An 18,362-nucleotide genomic window follows, 5' to 3' on the forward strand; every position below is an offset into this window, starting at 1 on the left:
GACCTGTATCTTTTCATTTTTAGCTTTATATATTGCTAAGTCTCATCTTAAAAACATTTCAAAAAATTGGATAGGGCTTGTGTAATTGTTGGAAAGAAAGCACTTAAATTTGGCAGAAAGGATGAAATAGGTAACAGTTCCTTTGTATATGAAGATTGGTGAAAAATTGTCAGAGGTTTATGGAATGTTAATCCTTTAGTAAAAGTAAGGAAGGTTTGATTATATTGATTGAGTTTTAGATATTCTGCTACGTTTTACCTTTTAGCATTTTTAACTTTAGTGCAGTAAAAATCCTTAATATTAAGGATTTAAAATGTTTACTGAATCTAAAGTGTGATTCTGTTTTATTGAGGCTCCAATTATTCCTGTTAGAACACCTTTTATAATTTTATAATGCAACTCACTGGGTAATATTTAACAGAAATTCATGCTGTACTTACGTTTCAAATAGCATCAGTTTCATTCAGAAAAGAACAACAGGAAAGATTCCATAAATGGGAGTTAAGGGTTTTTAGTATGTCTTAGAATGATTCTATAATTTGAGCTTATTGATTTTCTATACTGATTTTGTATTCAACTATGATAATTGTCTTTTTGTTTCTAATAAATTTTTTAGTTGATTCTTTGTTTCCAAGTATGCAATCATATTATTTGTAAATAGAAGGTATAAAGAATTTTACCACTTCTTTTCAGATTTTTTGACTCCTTTCAGATATTTTTCCTCTTTGCTAATTGTATTGGCTAATACTTCAGGACAGTGTTAAATTACAGAGAAAATAGTCGACATCCTTGACTTGTTCCTTGGGAACACTTATAATGTTTCCCCATTGGGCATTATCCTGACTTTTGGATTGAGACATATTTTATGTTAAGGAATTTTCTAGCTATTTATATTTTATTTAGTTTTTTTTTTAAATCAAGTAAGATTGTTGAATTTTGTTAAATGCTGTTTCATCTGTTGAGATAGCAATGTGATTTTTCATCTAACATCTCTTGATAATGATAGGTTATATTAAATACTGAATTCAAAAATTGAAATCTTGAATTCTAGGAAAATTTCTACTTTCTTAGTTGTAGTCATTTTATAAAAACATCAGAAAGCTTTTCATTCTTTTTTAATGCTCTGGAACAGTTTAAATAGCACTAGCATTATCTACCCTTTACACGTTTAGTAGTATTTCATTTGAAATCTTTTGGGCTTGGTGGTTTTTTATAGAGGGTAGCTCAACTTTTAAAATTCAATAGTAGCTAATTTTTTAGGCTTTCTGTCTCTTCCAAGGTTAGTTTTGTTAGCCATTATACAGTTTTAAAATATATTTGCATCGTGTTGTAATAGTTGTAATCGTCTCTTACTGATTTTTAAAATTTTCTTTGTAGTTATGGTTGTTTCTTATTGTTTCTTATTTTGTATATTTGTAAGTCTTTTTTTATTGTTTTTATTAGCTATTTCTCCCAAAGAAGCAGCTTAAACAATGACTTCTTTTTATTCTTTTTTTCCTTAGACTTATTTTATTCTTGAAACTCAAAATGGATGCTTTAATATATTTATTTTCATCCTTATTTCTTAATACACTGCACATATATTTGAGGCCATGGTATTTTCTTACTGCTTTAGTTTTATCCCACAGGTCTTGTTAAGTAGTGATACGTTATTTACTTTTATTTTTAAGACATCATTACATTTTTTTAAGTTAGTTTTTTTTAATAATCTAAGAGTTATTTCCAGTTGGCAATATGTGTTTTTTGTGTTTTCGTTTTTTTGGTTAGTTACTATTTCTAGTTTTATTGTATTGCTTTCAGAGAAAGTTGTTTAATAATATTTCCACTTCTTTGATTTCATTGAGATTTTTTGGTGGTGTGCTATTTGGTCAGTTACTGTGTTTCATGAACACTTGAAGAGATGTATACATATATATGTGTATGTATTTTCAGAGTTTGATATTATCAATGAAAAGTACCTTACCATGTTATATAGGACTTCTATATCCTAATAACGGTATATTTCTGTTTCTCCCTATATTTCCTTTAGTTTTGTGTTATGAATGTTGATGCTTTTCTATTTGATGAGTAGATATTCCTGTTATATCTTCATTGTAAGCACATCCTTTAAAAAATACTTTTTATTTTGAAATAATTATAGATTCACAGGAAATTGGCAAAAACAGATATACAGCCAGATCCTGTGTACCTTTCACCTAGCCTTCCCCATTGGTAACATCTTGCATGCCTATAGTTAAGTACCACAATAGGAGATCGACATTGGTTCAATTCATATTCAGATTTTACTAGTTTTACATATGTATGTGTTTTATATTTCTGTGCAGTTTTATGATATATGTAGCTTCATGTAACTACCCCACAATTTAGATCCAGAATTGTTCACAGAGTTCCTTTTTGCCACCCCTTTGTAGTCATACCAACTCTCTTCCACCTGCCCCATTCCTAACCCCTGCCACCCCAATCTGTTTTCCATCTCTACAGTTTTATTTCAAAAATGTTATAAAATGGGATCACATAGTATATAACCTTTTGAAATTGGCTTTTTAAACTCAGCATATTCTTGAGATCCATCCAAGATGTTAAGTGTAACAATAATTCCTTTTTATTGCTGAGTAGTATTTCATGGCATTAATGTATTGCAGTTTGTTTAGCCATATACCTGTTGAAGGACATTTGGATGGTTTCCAGTTTTTGGCTCTAACAAATGAGGCTGCCATGAATATTTGTGTATAGGTTTTTGTCTGAATGTAAGTTTTCATTTCTCTGGGGTATATGCCCAAGAGTGTAATTTCTGAGACCCGTGTAAGTACATGTTTATTTTTATAAGAAACTGCTAACCTTTCTTCAGAGTAGAGGTACATTTCCACTAGTTATGTTTGACCGATTTAGTTTCTCTGCCTCCTTGCCAGAATTTGGTATTGTCACTGTTTTCTGATTTGATCATTCTGATAGGTGTGTATTGATAGCTCATTGTGGTTTTAATTTGCATTTCTCTGATGGCTGTGATGGTGAATATCTTTTCATGTGTTTATTTTCTATCTGTATCTTTTCTTCAGTGAAATGTCTATTTATGTCTGCTGTCTAATTTTCTAATTAGATTATTAGTCTTTTTACTGTTGAGTTTGTACTTTTTTTTTTTTTTTTTTTTGGGCACACGGGCTTAGTTGCTCCGCGGCATGTGGGATCTTCCTGGAGCTGGGATCGAACCGGTGACCTCTGTATTGGCAGGCGGATTCTTAACCACTGCGCCACCTAGGAAGCCCCTACTGTTGAGTTTGGAGAGTTCTTTATATATTGTAGATACAAGTTCTTTGTTGGATGTATGGCTTGCAGATATTTTTTCCCAGTCTATAGATTGTTTTTTTGTCCTTATGAAAGGTTTTTCACAGAGCTAAACTTGTTATTTAAAATTTTTCTTTTATGGATTGTGCTTTTGTTGTCAGGAATCCCTCTGTAGCTATAGGTCCTGAAGATTTTTTTCTTTGTTTTTTTACTATGCTTTTTGCCTTCTAACATTTTACATTTAAGTTCATAATCTATTTTGAGCCACTTTTTACATAAGATGTGAGGTTCACATTGAGATTCATTCTTTCTCTCCTTCCCCTTCCTTCCTTCCTCTCCCCCTTCCTCCCTCCATCCCTCTTTCTTCCTCTCCCTCTCTCTCTTTTTCTTTACCTGTGGTTGGATGCCCAGTTGCTCCAGCTCTTTTCGTTGGAAAGAAACTGCATCCTTTTTAATGCTATAACATGACTTTCTTTTTCTAGTTTAAAGCTTTTTTTTGGTGGTGGTGGTGGCGGGGGAGTCTTGAATTCAATCTTGTGGCATATTAAGATCACAACCCTTATTTTGTGTGTATTTGTCTACTATATTTTTTGCCCATTGTTTTATTCTCATCCTTCAAAAACACTTAGTTTTAGGTGTCAGTTTACATTATAGGGTTGGTTTTTATTTTATGATCCACTCTGCAAGTCTTTTTCTTTTGCTTTGGTGAGTTTAGCTCATTTACATTCATTGAGATGAAAGATGTTGGTCTAAGTTTTGAAACATAATTTTCTATTTTGCTTTTGTTTTTTATATCTTAAAAAGAAAATCTCTAGCTATGTGGTATGTTTACTTTGGCCCAGTTATTTGTAAGAGGTTTATGTGAGAGTATAGAGGCAAGTCTTCCTACATTTCAGGCTATCTAGAATTTTCCTTATGATCCAGGATTTAGCGTGTTAGTTTGTTCAGCTTTCATCCTTCTCCAGCCAATAGGGTTAGGCAACTGTGTATGAAATTTTTCATAATACAAAACTTTTCTGCCCTGCTGCCATAGAAACAGAATATTCTTTGTAAATAGGGCATTTCTGAGTGATTTTTCTTTAAGCCCAGCCTTTTCTGTTTCATTGTTGGAACCAAACTGAGAAATTTCTGCCTGTAGCATGTGTGTCTTATTCCCACTGTAATAAACATGAATTTTAGGCTTTACACTTTGAGATAAGCAGTTTTCCTTCTCTGTTTTTACTCTTTTGAGCCCCTGCATGATCTCCATTATTTTGGGGAATGGTTTCACATATTTTGAGGGTTGAGTTTTAGCTTATCTTAATTTTATCACAAAAGGAATTTGTGTTTTTGTTTTCATCTCCTTGCTCTTTGGATGATTTCTAAGAAGGGAAGGGGGAAATGGAGATTATGCCACTGTTCTCAAAGTAGGAGTCAATATCTTTAATATCCTCACAAAACATGTTCATAAACGATATTTAATTATTATCCCAGCATCTTTGTTGGGATAACTAGAACACATATTCCTTAAGTACTTTAATTCTTTTCCTAAATTTTATTTTAAAGAATTATCTATTTAAAAGGATTTCATTTAATTTAGCCTTAAAGAATAACTAACTCTGTTATAGTCTGCCTTTTCAAATCTTGAAGACTTGACACTTAGAAATTATTTGGTAGCTCATTTTCTCCACCAGTAGTTCTGATAAAAACCAAAAGAGGAATTTGTTGTCCACAAAGGGGGATTAGTGAGTTTTATTATGCGGTAAGGGAGTATTTTTCCATTCTTGTAGTTCTTACACTTTGAAAATGTTATATACATATATATGTGTATATATATAAAATTATTTAAAAAAACTACCATTTAAGAAAATTTACTAATTTCCTTCAGAATTTTAGTCATTGTCTCTGCAGTCCTTCTCTTGTGTTCTCAGTTTTCTTTCCCTATACTTTTTTTCCTAAATCATCTCTCTCAGCTTGCCACTGTTTCAGTGGGTTTGCAATGGGGAAATATTATGGGACTTTTCTACTATTGTAGGATCCTTGAGGGTTGTGAGCTGTATGTTTAACTGCTTTTCTCATCTCCCTTCCCTTGATAAGAACAATGTTTAGTGTCTTTTTTTAGTGCTTAGATAGTTGTCCAAGTACCATGTAGGAATCTGGCACTTGTTACTTTGGTGTTTTCATATCATAAAAATAAATCATCACAATATAAAAACATATACAAGTTATCTATTGCTATGTACTGAATTGACGCAGAACTTAGGTTAAAACAACAAATGTTTACTCTCTCTCACCGTTCTTAAGGGACAGCATGTGGGAGCAGCTTAGCTGGATGGCTCTGGCCCAGGGTCTTTTTTCCTATATAAATTGCAGTTAAGCTATTAGCTGGGGCTACAGTCATCTCAAGGCTTAACTAAGGCTGGAGAATTTACTTCTTTTAAGCTCACACATGTGGTTGTTGTCAGGTCTCAGCTCCTCGCTGGCTGTTTGCCAGAGACCTCTGTTCCTCAGCAAATGGGCTTTTCTGTAGAGTTCCCCGAATGTCCCCATGTCATAGCAGCTGACTTGTCTCAGAGGGAGCAATCCAAGAGAAAGAAAGCAAGTGGAAGAAGAGGCCTACGATGAAAACTGCATATTTTTATAATCTAATCTTGAAGTGACATACTTTCACTTCTGCCATGTGCTGTTGGTCACACAGACCAACACTGGTGAGAGAGAACTACACAGAGTTATAAATACCAGGATACAGGGTTCACTGGTGATGACCTTCCAGGCTGATTCCTAAGAATAGCAATGATACATTTCAGAGTGAGGAACTAATTTTCATACCTATTCTCTGAATTTACATTTAGATACAGTGTATTTCTTGTATAAAATGATGCATAATGTTTGTATACTTATTCTGCATATACTTATGTCCTATGGAGAAAGGAATTTTGTTTTATTTACATTGAATTTAAGAGATGACCTGGACAGATTTATGATTAGGATCATTCTTTGATTTTCTTTTAATTCTTTTAATATCATTTGATGTCTTACTAATGCAAGGCCTAAAGAATTACCTTCATAAAATCTTTGAAAGGAGATATTTAGCAAAATTTACTTATCAATAATTTATTTAATGGTAAGATTTTATTTTTTTCTCCAGATAGCTTATCCTATTTAGTAGAGAAGATCTCTGTAATATTAAATAACAGGGAAGGAGTAGCAACTTACATTTGTATACTGTTCTGGATTTGTAAAATGTGTTTTTCCCTAATGTATGGGACTAGATAAAGTTTTAGGGTTGATGCCTACCTAGAAAGAAGGAGTTTTGTAGTTTGTCCATCTTTTGGAGGATTCATAGACCCCTTTGAGAATGATGAGGGCAACGGTCTCTCCAGAGAAATGCACTTATGCACACACAGGCAATTTTGTGACCTTTAGGAGGTATATGGATTTTAGATTGAGAACTTCTTTGAAAGCACAGGTAGATTTCTGGTGGCTTCTGAAAGAAAGGAGTGCTTTTCAGTTTTCACAATACAGAGGGAAGCAATGTCGCTAACTCTAATTGGAAATGTGCATTTGTTTTCATTTTATGTGACTTCTAATTCATGTATCCTAATTATGGTTTTTGTTTCTGATTTTTTCTTCTTCTATAGCATCTGGAGCATAAGAACAGTGCTTATTTTCTTCTTTTCCAAGAGAACAGAAAGAAATAGTAAGTTTAATTTCAAAGTTTTTATAAATACATTTAAAAAACCTATCTTATGGTGCATTGGTTTGTAATTGAATGACGGTTTGTGAAATGGTATATTGAAATGACAACATGGTAAATATTGAAGAGTTGTTTACTGTAAAGCATAAGAAAGGTTATGAATGATCATATTGGTTCTGTTTTTCAATTGTGTTATTTCTATCTTGTCCATTTAGAATTGTTTTTACACAATACACAAAACAATTTCTTTAAATGAAGAGAAATTATAGTCATTAAATTATAGAAAACTTATGGAGTAAAATATAGTTAAACATCTTTTGATTTATTCTATGAATTACATCATTCTCTTCAGTCTCACAGACCCTAGGCTTTTGTTTTTATGGAAGTATATAAATTATGATAAAATTTCCTGTATTCTGTATATGTGCAGATTTTAAAGATATTCAGGTATTAAAACTATGAGTTATAATTAACCCAAGATGTGCAAATTTCACCTTAAATGAACTTTACACGTGTCTTCTTTTTTCTTGTTTTAACTTTTTGTTAGAGAGTATTTCAAGCATATACAAAAATAGAGTGAATAGTATAACACTCATATTACCTATCACACAACTTAAACAGTCATCAACTCCTGGCCAATCTTATTTCATTTTTACCCCCACCCACTTCTCCATCTCTGTTATTTTGAAGTATATCCCAGATATATCTATCCATAAGATACTTAAAAAATACAGTAAACACTGTACATTATTATACTTAAAAAGGAATTCTTACAATTATAAAATATTAAGTATAAAAATAATAAATTTCCAATTATCTTACAAATGTCATTTGCTTTAAAAAAATATTTTGTTTGATTTAGGATCCGAACAAGTTTCACGCAGATACATGACTTTCATGTATACATGACTTCTCAGTTATGACTTATCTTGACCCAGTTAAGGTTCTGTGGTCTAGCCCAGTGACCATCTCTTGTAGACACCCTTGACTCCTTTGCCACTCTCATCCTACTTGTCTGGCAAACCATACCTTGTTTAAATACAGTTTTATACTTAATCTGTGACTGGCAAAACCTTATCCTGGTTAAAAATATTTATATGCTTAATCTATGCCTGCATCAGGAAAGCTAAATTTGTTAGAGGATAATTATACAACATGCTGACTAGACTCACTTTAAATCTATAATTGCAAATATCAAATGTACACTCAACACTGCTACACAACCCTATTTCATATTTACCTAGTAACTATACTTTTTTCTCTTTGAGGGCATTGTTTGACATCGTATTTCTCCTCAAATCACTAATACCTGCCACCATACCAAAACCCTAAAGCCAAAACCAAACCAAGATAAAACCAACCAACTAAATAAAAATTCAGAAGCCACAAATAAACAAAACTTCACAAAATCTACCTGGCCACTCTCACCTGATAGTCTCACTTCATGAAGAAAACATGTAAACAGGTGAGCACTGTCTCCACCACCAAAAACATAAAGTTAGCCCCATCTGTTACTCAGTATGCTGTCATCCATCATGGTAATGTGGAAGACTGACCTTGATCCTGTCTATGGCTAAACCTTTTTTTTATGCTCTGGATGCTAGAGATTCTAGCCATCTCCTGAACCAAAGTTCTCTCATTTTTACTGCCAAAATTATCTTGAATATGACCACTCCTTTACTGCTACTACAATTTTTTCTTTACTACTTTCTTTCTTTACTATTGCTACAATTCTAATTCAGGTCATCCTCATCTGTTGTTTGCACTACTGCAGTGGCTTCCTAACTAGTCTATTTTTAAGGTATAAACCACATCTTGTATCCTTCTGCTTAAATTCCTCTAGTGGCTTCCCATTGCAACCAGGGTGAAATCTGATCTTAACCCCAGCTTTCTGGCTTATGCACATTTCTCTAATTTCATCTCTTCCCACTCTCCTTTTATCACTTTTGCTCCAGCCACATAGGCCATCTTTTTGTCCTACAAATAAGTTTAAGTTCTCTGAATCTCAGTTTGCTAGTTTATAAACTAGAAACAAAAGTATTTGTTTTGGCAAGACTGTTATATTATGTGTGAAAGCATATAAAAATTGTAAAGTGTTATACGCATGTGGCCTGATGGTACTGATTTTTCTTTTCCAACTCCTATTATTTTTTATTTTTCTTGCCTTTTAAATTTTTCTTGCCTTGTTTAATGGGTTAGGACCCAGTATAATATTGAATTGAAGTGGGAATAACAGGTATCTTTGTCTAGGTCCTGCTTTTGATGGAAAAGCTTTTAATTTTTACCATTAAGTATAATGTTTACTGTGGTTTTAAAAAATATTGATACTTTTAATCAGATTAGGGAAATTAAGCTTATGTCATTGTTTCCAGTGATATTTAGTAATATAGTATATGCTGGGGAGATAGGTAGAAGTTTAAAACAAATAAGCTCTCTGACCTCATGGAACTAACAAAATAGTGAAAAATATAAGAAACTTTATTTTAAAAGAGCTCTTGGAAACACTTCTCTAAGGAAAATGTGTGAATATTTTAACTTATAAGTAGGCACCTTAGGACATGCTTATTATATAAAGGGGTTTTTTGCTTTAAAATTTTATTTCATGGATCCTTTCATTTTAAAAAAAGTTTATGAATAATTTGTGTAGGTATCGCATGTACATAAGATAAACTTCATAAGAGATTGTCTTGCAGTCTTAGACTTTTTTTTTTAGCATAAAGTTAGGTACCATATGTATATTTAAGTCTGAAGCTGTTGGTTGGTCATATTTTGCTTTTTATTCTTTGTTAGTTGTATTTCCTTTGTTTTACAAGTTGGAACTAGTGTAGATTAAAGTAAGGGTTGGCAAAACTATAGCCTGTGATCCAAGTCCTGCCCACCACCTTGTTACAGCTCGTGATCTAAATGGCTTTTACATTTTTAAATCATAGAAAAAATTCAAAGAATAATATTTTGTGACATTTTAATTGGTATGAAGCTCAAATTTCTGTGTTATTGGAACACAGCCATGTCTGTTCATTTACATGTTATATGTAGCTGCTTTCATTCAATAATGGCAGAGTTGAGTAGTTGTGACAGTCTGTATGGTGCTCTCAACATTTCAGCCTGTTGTAGGATGCACAGCAAATCACAGGGACACTGTTATAACTTGACAGCATTTCATATGCCATGTATATTGCTGTATTACAGCAATTTTATTTAGTATTACTAGTGTACGCTCATTATGTAAAAACAAGAAGAAAAATTGGACTTTGAATGTTGCACTTTTAGGGCACAATGGAGTGTGGACTATTTTATTATCAAAACACAAAACAATGTGATTATAAATGTACTAAAAGAATACACATATACATTGACTACCATGCTACGTACTCATCATGATACTCCCAGTGCACAGAAGATCAATGTTAGAAAAATTAGAACATTTAAAATGGAATATCTCATCATAGCAGAATTCCTTCATAAAAATAAAAAGTGAAAATGGAGCTTCAAAGTAAGTTTCTGAGTGGCTTATTGCTGAAGCAAAGAAAGCTATTTACCAGTGGTGAGTTAATTAAATTGTATAATGGCAGCAGCTAAAAAAAAATGTGTTTAGAGAAAATACTTGCTTGGCTAGTATCCTTTTTAGCAAGAACAATTGCTTGAAGAATTAAGAACGTTGTAAGCAACATAGTTAATTTAAAAACAAGACAAATGATTTCAACTGATTGTCATTGGCTTTTTTTTTTTTTTTTTCTTTTTTTGGCCACGCCGCACTGCTTGCGGGATCTTAGTTCCCCCATCAGGGATTGAGCACCAGCCACTGCAGTGAAAGTGCCGAGTCCTAACCACTGGAGTGCCAGAGAATTCCCTGTCATTGACTCTTGATGAGTTGACAGATGTTACTGATACAGCTCAGTTGTAGTTTATTTGAGGAGTCCATCTGAACTTGAAGTGACTAAGGAATTAGCCTCTATGAACAGTCTATAGAACACTCTGGGAGAGAATATTTTTGAAGAAGTTGAAAAAACACTAATTTAGTACAACTGCAGGTGGAATCTGCTGAGATGTATTTACGACTGTTGGTGGTAAAAATATGTGTGAAGCAGAAAAAGGCTTAGAGGATTAATTTACAAAACTCATGAAACTGTAAGGCGTTTAAATTCTGTGGTTGTCCACTGTGTTATTCAACAGCAGGTACTTGCAGAGCATGTTTGAAACTGTCATATGTTATTGAACTCGTATTGTCAATGAGTAACTTCATTTGCTCTCATGGACTTCATCATCATCAATTATGTGAACTTTTATCAGAAATAGAAGCAGTTGGATGGATTAGTAGTAGTAGTAAAGTTTTATTGTGGTATTTTTAGCTCAGAGCCAAGATTGAAATGTTTTTGAATGAGAACCACCTTCAACCACTATAAATGAACTGGCTTTGGAAATTAGATTTTGCTGCAGACTTGAAAATGAGTCTTAATGAATTCAACCTAAGAGTACAAAACAAAACGGTCCTTATATGTGAAACCTATACTGCTATAAAATGATTTAGAAAGCAAATAACAATTTAATGACAAAAAGTAATTTAAAAAAAAGTGCTATGAAAAGTTAAGAAACAAGATTTCCATTCCCACACAGATTTGCAGCAGATACATTATCTGAGCTCAAACTGCAGTTCCAACAGTGTTTTTGGACTTCATGCAAGTACAAAGGACATTTCTGTATTTCAAAATCCATTTAACTGGAAGTGATTAATTTGCAGTGACATGATAAAAGGCAAATATCAAGAGAAGAATCTAAAGAATTTTATAAATGCCTTTCACACAATGAATATGCTCAATTAAAATCATGTGCTTATGGATTGATTTCAATATTTAGCAGCACCTATCTGTGTGAAAAAAAGTTTTCAAAAATAAAATGTGTGAAATCCCATTACGGATAAAAACTAACAGATTGACATTTGTGATCCATTTTGATGATAGGGGACACTAATTTTGAATCTCAGTTAAGTGAAATGTTATCCTCCACCCACCCACTAAAATTCCATTCTTTTTATCAGTTGACCTGTGTTACAAAAAATTGAACTCAATTATTATTATATTTGAATATTGTCAGTGAAAGTTTTGTGGAAATTTGTTTACTCTTTTGCTTTAAAAGTACCAACCTAATTTTGCCTTTTGGCCCATAAAGCTTAAAATATTTGCTGTCTAGCTCTTTATAGAAAAAGTTTGCTGATCTCTGCATTAAAGGCTAGATATTTGGCTTGGTCTTATCTAACTAAAGATGACTATTCTCTTTAAAGATGTCAGCAGTTTTTTTCCCCTTTCAGTAGTAAGTCTGCTAGAACATTAAAGACTACTTAATACATTTTGGAAAAAAAATACAGTAAAATCATCTTTTGCAAAGTTTGTATTTCTTTGGATTTTTACATAAATAATATTATCTGAATTGGGTATTCAGATGTTTGCTACTCCAGAACTTCAATGAAGACATAATTTTATTTGTAAATTTAATTAAACATTAAGAACAGTTATTTAAATTCTATTTGGTAAAATGTTTAAATCAAGTTATATGTCTTCTTTCCAGTTGGAATAGTATTATTATTTATACTAGTTCAATATTTCTAGAGAAAAACTAGAAACCTAAAATAAATTTGTAAAGCAGATGCTGACATTCATAAATTATATCCTTTGAAATGATTCTTCATGTTCCACCAATGCAACCTAATAACTAAGCAGGCAAATCTTGGAAAAATTTAATTTTGAAAAGTAGTATCCTCTTCCTTTCCAAGTGCTTTCTCAGGTATATAATACTGTAGATTTTGAAAGATTTTCTTTATTAGTGCTCAGTATCTTGAAGATCGAATAACTTAATAAAATATGTACTTCTTTCCTGATAAAGAGAACATTTTTATTACCAATGTATAAAAAGAGACTTCGTTTTAATTTTGTAAATTAACATGAGTAGGATGTTGAAAGGAAGGAGAAATAATAAAAAGTAATGTTTCTGAAAACATTTTAAAACTATATATATTTTTAAATTTGGAAATGTGTTTTATTCTATGTAAAGTCCACTTTTCCCCTACTGAGCTTGTAATATATAATATAGGCAAACATATAAAATATATGTGGGTAAAGGCTGACATAACTTCTGTCTGTACACATCAGTGTGAAATTCTAAAATGAGAACATTTTCTTGCAGTTGCTTAATGTAGATCATTTAACATGATTTTTTTTTCTTGTATCTTAAGTATCTTAATATCTGATTTAGTTTTGGCTTAAATCTTGTTTTCTAGATGAAGCATTGGATGATTTAAAATCCCAGAAGAAAAAAATAGTAAGTTAACATTTATTTAAGTTTATTTATATAAAACTAATAAATTAAGAACTGAATAATTAATGTTTATATGTTGTAAGTAATGACTCTCCAAGGAACAAGTATACTTTTAGATAGCAATTTAATGGTGAAGCTAAATTATGAATGTTTTTGGTAGTTAATAATGATTGATAGGAAAAAATAGTTAGAAGGACTTTTGAGAGTCTGAGAGTCTGTGTCAGTTGGAAGCTGAGAAGTAAGTAAATGAATTATTTTGGAGGACTAAATGAGGCAGAGTGGTAAAAAGGTGGGTATCCAGGTTTATTATTAGGGCCAAAAAAGGATCAAACATCATATGTCAGTTCTCAGATTTTCTTGACGTGATAAGGCTAGGAGAGAGGGAATCAAGAAGATTGATTGTAAAAAACAAATTTAACATGAAAAAGAAAAAAGGCCAAAGAAAAGTGGGGAGAGAGTATTTTTTCTTTGGTTTCTTCCATTTTCTTCAGCAATTCTGATGGGCATCTATTGTGGGGCCAGTTAAATGCATCCTTCAGATAGGTTGGAAAGAGGAGGACAAAGAGAGAGGAAGGACTAGATATTTAGAGGTTGATATGTAATAATTTTTAATAAGCGAGTTTAACTTGGTGTTTGGCTTGAATTTACATATACTTTTTTCATATAGTTATTTTTGAAGTATAATGATAATTGATAAGGAGTATCATGTTATGTGGAAACTAATGAAATTTAATCAGATGCAAAATCAATTTAATATATTTTAGTCTAACATATAATAAGTAACAATCATGGATGAAACTAGTAAAAATTATGAAGGTTAAAATTAATGTTAAAAATTGTTCTTTGTTGATGATGGGTGATGACTTACAGGGCTGGGATAGGGAAGGCGGGAAGGAGTTGCGGGAGGGAGGGGGATATATGTGTAGATGCAACTGATTCACTTTGTTGTACAGCAAAAACTGGCACAACAGTGTAAAGCAATTATATTCCAATAAAGGGCTTAAAAAAATTGTTCTTTGAATTGGTAAGAAAAGACACTGGTTTTGAGGGATTTAAGTACCTGAAAAATAAAGAAACTTTAATTCTGAAAGGATTCCTTATCTTTTTTGTTTGATGCCTCTTCAGTGTTCTGTGAGGTACTTATCAAAATTGCATTGGCACTTTTGAGGGTCCTAAATTGAAATGTAGAGATATTCCCATTGTATCTTATATTTCTGGCATTCTGCACATTATAGAACAGCCAGAAATTCAAAATGAGGAAATACTGATGGTTCTCAAATAATATAAAAGTTGTGATATGATTGGTTTAGTTTGCTGATGTGATAAAAAAGGAAGAGCTGGTAGTGTTGTTCAGAGCCAAGCCCTATTTGTACCAAAATGGAGAAATATTGATTAAAGTAGAAAAGACAAGGAGGAAGACAAAAGAAAAAAGAAAAAAAAAAAGAAAAAATTCGAAGTGATGAGAAGCCGATTCGATGTCAGTGGCATCACATGACCAGAAAACAGAATCTTAGAGAACATTGTGATTGGGGAAGAACTCTCAGTAGAGTAACAGAGCAGATTTAGAAAATTCTGTGAAAGGGCAGACCAAGCTATTTACTTCTTTAATAGCCCTGGATGGAATCGCAGTGTAAAAGATGCTCCATCTAGGTCTGACAGTTGGGAAATTCAGTTCAAGGTTCAGTAGTTTTGTATATCTAAATGGTTTATGAGGCATCAGTATTAACAGAATAGTTCAGCATGGCATTTCTCTTGCAGTGTATGATTAAAGAAAAATAAGTTGGCTGTTCTAACTCATTTTATTAATTAGGGAACACAGTTTGCATTGACTTGATTGTTGCTGGTTACAGAATTGTTGCTGTTGGGTACTAGTCCCTCGCCGTTATTGCTCAAACCCTTAACAGAGCTGCTTTGTCTGAGTAGTAGTTTTATACTTTGTTTAGAACAATAGGTGTTAAGGGTGAATTTGTCAGGAGTACAGTGCTAGCTAATGAGTGTACTGGTGATGAGAGGAAAGGGAAGGGACATTACTTTTGAACAGAAGCAAAGTGTAATCAAAACTGAACTTATTGATGTTTAAGTTTAACTCTATATTTATAGCTTTGAAAATGCCGGCAGGAAAAATAACTATTAGTTTAAAATTACCCAACTCCTGGGACTTCCCTGGTGGTGTAGTGGTTAAGAATCCACCTGTCAATGCGGGGGACACTAGTTCGAGCCCTGGTCCGGGAAGATTCCACATGCCACGGAGCAACTAAGCCCGTGCGCCACAACTACCTAGCCTGCTCTCTAGATCCCGCAAGCCACAACTACTGAGCCGGAGCGCCTAGAGCCTGTGCTCTGCAACAAGAGAAGCCATGGCGATGAGAAGCCTGTGTACCGCAATGAAGTGTAGCCCCTGCTCTAGGCAACTAGAGAAAACCCATGTGCAGCAACGAAGACCCAACGCAGCCAAAAATAAGTAAATTTATTAAAAAAAAAATCACCCAACTCCTAACCCTTCTCTTTCACTAAAAACATTAATATAAATTGTATTTACTACTTGACATTTTATTAAAGGTAGTTTCCTCAGGGACGCCTCTCTTTAATCTGGATAGATTTGTAATATAATTTGTAATTTGTGAAAGTGTAATTTGTAACAATGAACATGAATTATCAATAGATTAAAAAGTTAAATTACTTAGAAAAGAAAATGAGTGACAACAACGTTTTAAATGTTTTAAAACATTGTTTTAAATCTAAGAACTTAATGTGTAAGTATTTATTTCCTAAAATAAAGCTAGCAACTGATCTTTAGTTACCTAAAAAACTTCCCAAATTTGGATGTGTACATTTTGTCACTCACATATTTTGTGGTCTTTTTTTTAAAAAAAACTTTTAGTTTAAAACATATCACTATTCAATAGATAATCCCTTTGTATCCATGAGTATCCCATCAAAACAGTTCAAAATCAGAATCCATCAAAACATGAGTCAAAGTGACCTCTTTAAGTGGCTTCATGAAAATTCTGTGCTTTTTTCAGTATAGTACAGGTATTTCTATGTGGTAATTCCTTTCTGGCATTCCTCATGCAATTTATATTTTTCCAAGTCCTGGGGAAAATTGGTTGAGAAATTGGGAACATGGGAAGAAGTATTATGATTCTTTGAGAATTGAAACTTTATCACTACAAATGTTACTGATTCAGAAGAATCCACTAAGGTCAGTTGAAAGCAAGAGCAAGAAATGCTAACATGCTGAGCTGTAGGTTAATGTGGACATTTCAGGGAGCAGGATAGGAGCATGTGCAAGAGAAGCGGCACAATCTAATTAGTCACTCTTGCTTTTGTGGCCATGTTGTAAGTATGTTGTATGGGCCCAGTCTCTTATTAATGGTAAGTTATTCTTACAGATAAATGTTAATAAGTTTATATATATAGAACACTGTATACAAAATTCTGTGAGTTATATTCCATTAAATAAATTTTGGAAGCAAAATAAGTCCTTAAATTGGCAATTTTAGCATGTAATTCTGTGTGGCGCTGTTAACCTCACTAGAGGTTTCAAATGTTACATTTTTATATTACCCAATAATGTTTGCTATTGTTTTCCAGTGTTTGAATATTCACTATAGGCTACAGATCTTTGTAAATATTTTTACAGAAGAAATGCGGAGAGATGTTACTGTTATTGTAGAATACTCCTACATGAAATCAGAAAATGATTTAAAATCTGAATTAGTAAAAACAATATTGATTTAAACAGAAAAACCAAAATCAGGATAAGCAGATAATATTTTCATCATTTTAAAAATAAGAGTTTAAACGATGCAACATGTACCCTAATGCTGTGTATTAAAGATGCTTCTGGGCACATTCTTAATAATTTGACCAAAGTCAATACATAAGATATTTTTCTACATCTGGAATATTTGTTACGAAACAAGGATCAAGAATATTGGATAGGGCAATTAATGCTTTGTGTGTTTTAAAATTTTATTTCAAGAATTATAACAAATATTGTAGAATTATCTTTCAAAATTAAAAAAATTGACATTTATTTTGTGTTAGTGTTCCCTTCTTTTAGTGTTCTCTGTGATGAAATTCTGTGTCAGGTAGAAATAATTTTTATATGTTCTCAAAATATATAATCTTGCCAAAATAATGTTGATTCATAATAAAGAAGCAACCATGTGTTTATTCTCTTTTTAAAATAAAAAACTCTATAATTTTTAGTATAATCATATCACAGAAAAACAATTCACTCTTTGTTACATCATTTTTATTTAAAATATGTAAAATATGATATTGAATACAGAGTAATTCATAATTTAGGGAATTCTGAGAATTAAATTTCTCATTCTTGAATCTTGGTATTAACATGTTGGATATTTGAAAACAGTGCTTGTTTCAGATCCACTCTGAATAATTGAGATATCATTGAAGATTATGTGTTTGTGTTAGGTACTGTGTAGATTCCCCTACTTTATTTATTTAGTATTAATTAATTAATTCATTGGCTGTATTGGGTCTTTGTTGCTGCATGCAGGCTTTCTCTAGTTGTGGAGAGTGGGGGCTACTCTTCATTGTAGTGCGTGGGCTTCTCAGTGCGGTGGCATCTCTTGTTGCAGAGTGTGGGCTCTAGGTGTGCAAGCTTCAGTAGTTGTGGCGTGTGGGCTCAATAGTTGTGGCTCACATGCTCTAGAGTGCAGGCTCAATAGTTGTGGCTAAGGGCTTACTTGCTCCGTGGCATGTGGAATCTTCCGGGACCAGGGATTGAATCTGTGTCCCCTGCATTGGCAGGCAGATTCTTAATCACGGCACTACCTTAGAAGTCCCTCTCCTACATTATTTAAATTTCACAACGGGTCTATGAGAAAGTGTTAGTTTCTGTGCTACAAAAGGAGAAACTGAGGCTAACAGACTTAGTCTTTCTACAGCTAATGAAAAATGGAGAAGTACTTTGAACCCAGATCTTTTCTGATGTCATGGTTTCAAGTTCATATTCTTCCCACTGATCAGATATCTCTCTATGTATAAAACAAATTATTCACTTAAAATGTAGTAGAGATAAATGTGTTAATTAAGCTATTATGTGAAAAAGAATTTTTAGAAG

At 32.6% G+C, this 18,362-nt stretch overlaps 1 protein-coding gene across 1 annotated transcript in view; it reads left to right on the plus strand.

Annotated features, from left to right (window-relative positions):
- The window catches only part of LNPK (lunapark, ER junction formation factor), an 82,395-nt gene that overhangs the window by 15,098 nt on the left and 48,935 nt on the right, over positions 1-18,362 (plus strand). The window contains exons 5-6 of the mRNA XM_057746147.1: positions 6,903-6,961; positions 13,230-13,270. Coding sequence (XP_057602130.1) covers positions 6,903-6,961; positions 13,230-13,270 — 100 coding nt within the window. The remainder of the gene's footprint in view (positions 1-6,902; positions 6,962-13,229; positions 13,271-18,362) is intronic.

The sequence above is a fragment of the Hippopotamus amphibius genome, chromosome 8 (genome assembly GCF_030028045.1).
Source record: "Hippopotamus amphibius kiboko isolate mHipAmp2 chromosome 8, mHipAmp2.hap2, whole genome shotgun sequence".
In the NCBI taxonomy this organism is placed as follows: Eukaryota; Metazoa; Chordata; class Mammalia; order Artiodactyla; family Hippopotamidae; genus Hippopotamus; species Hippopotamus amphibius.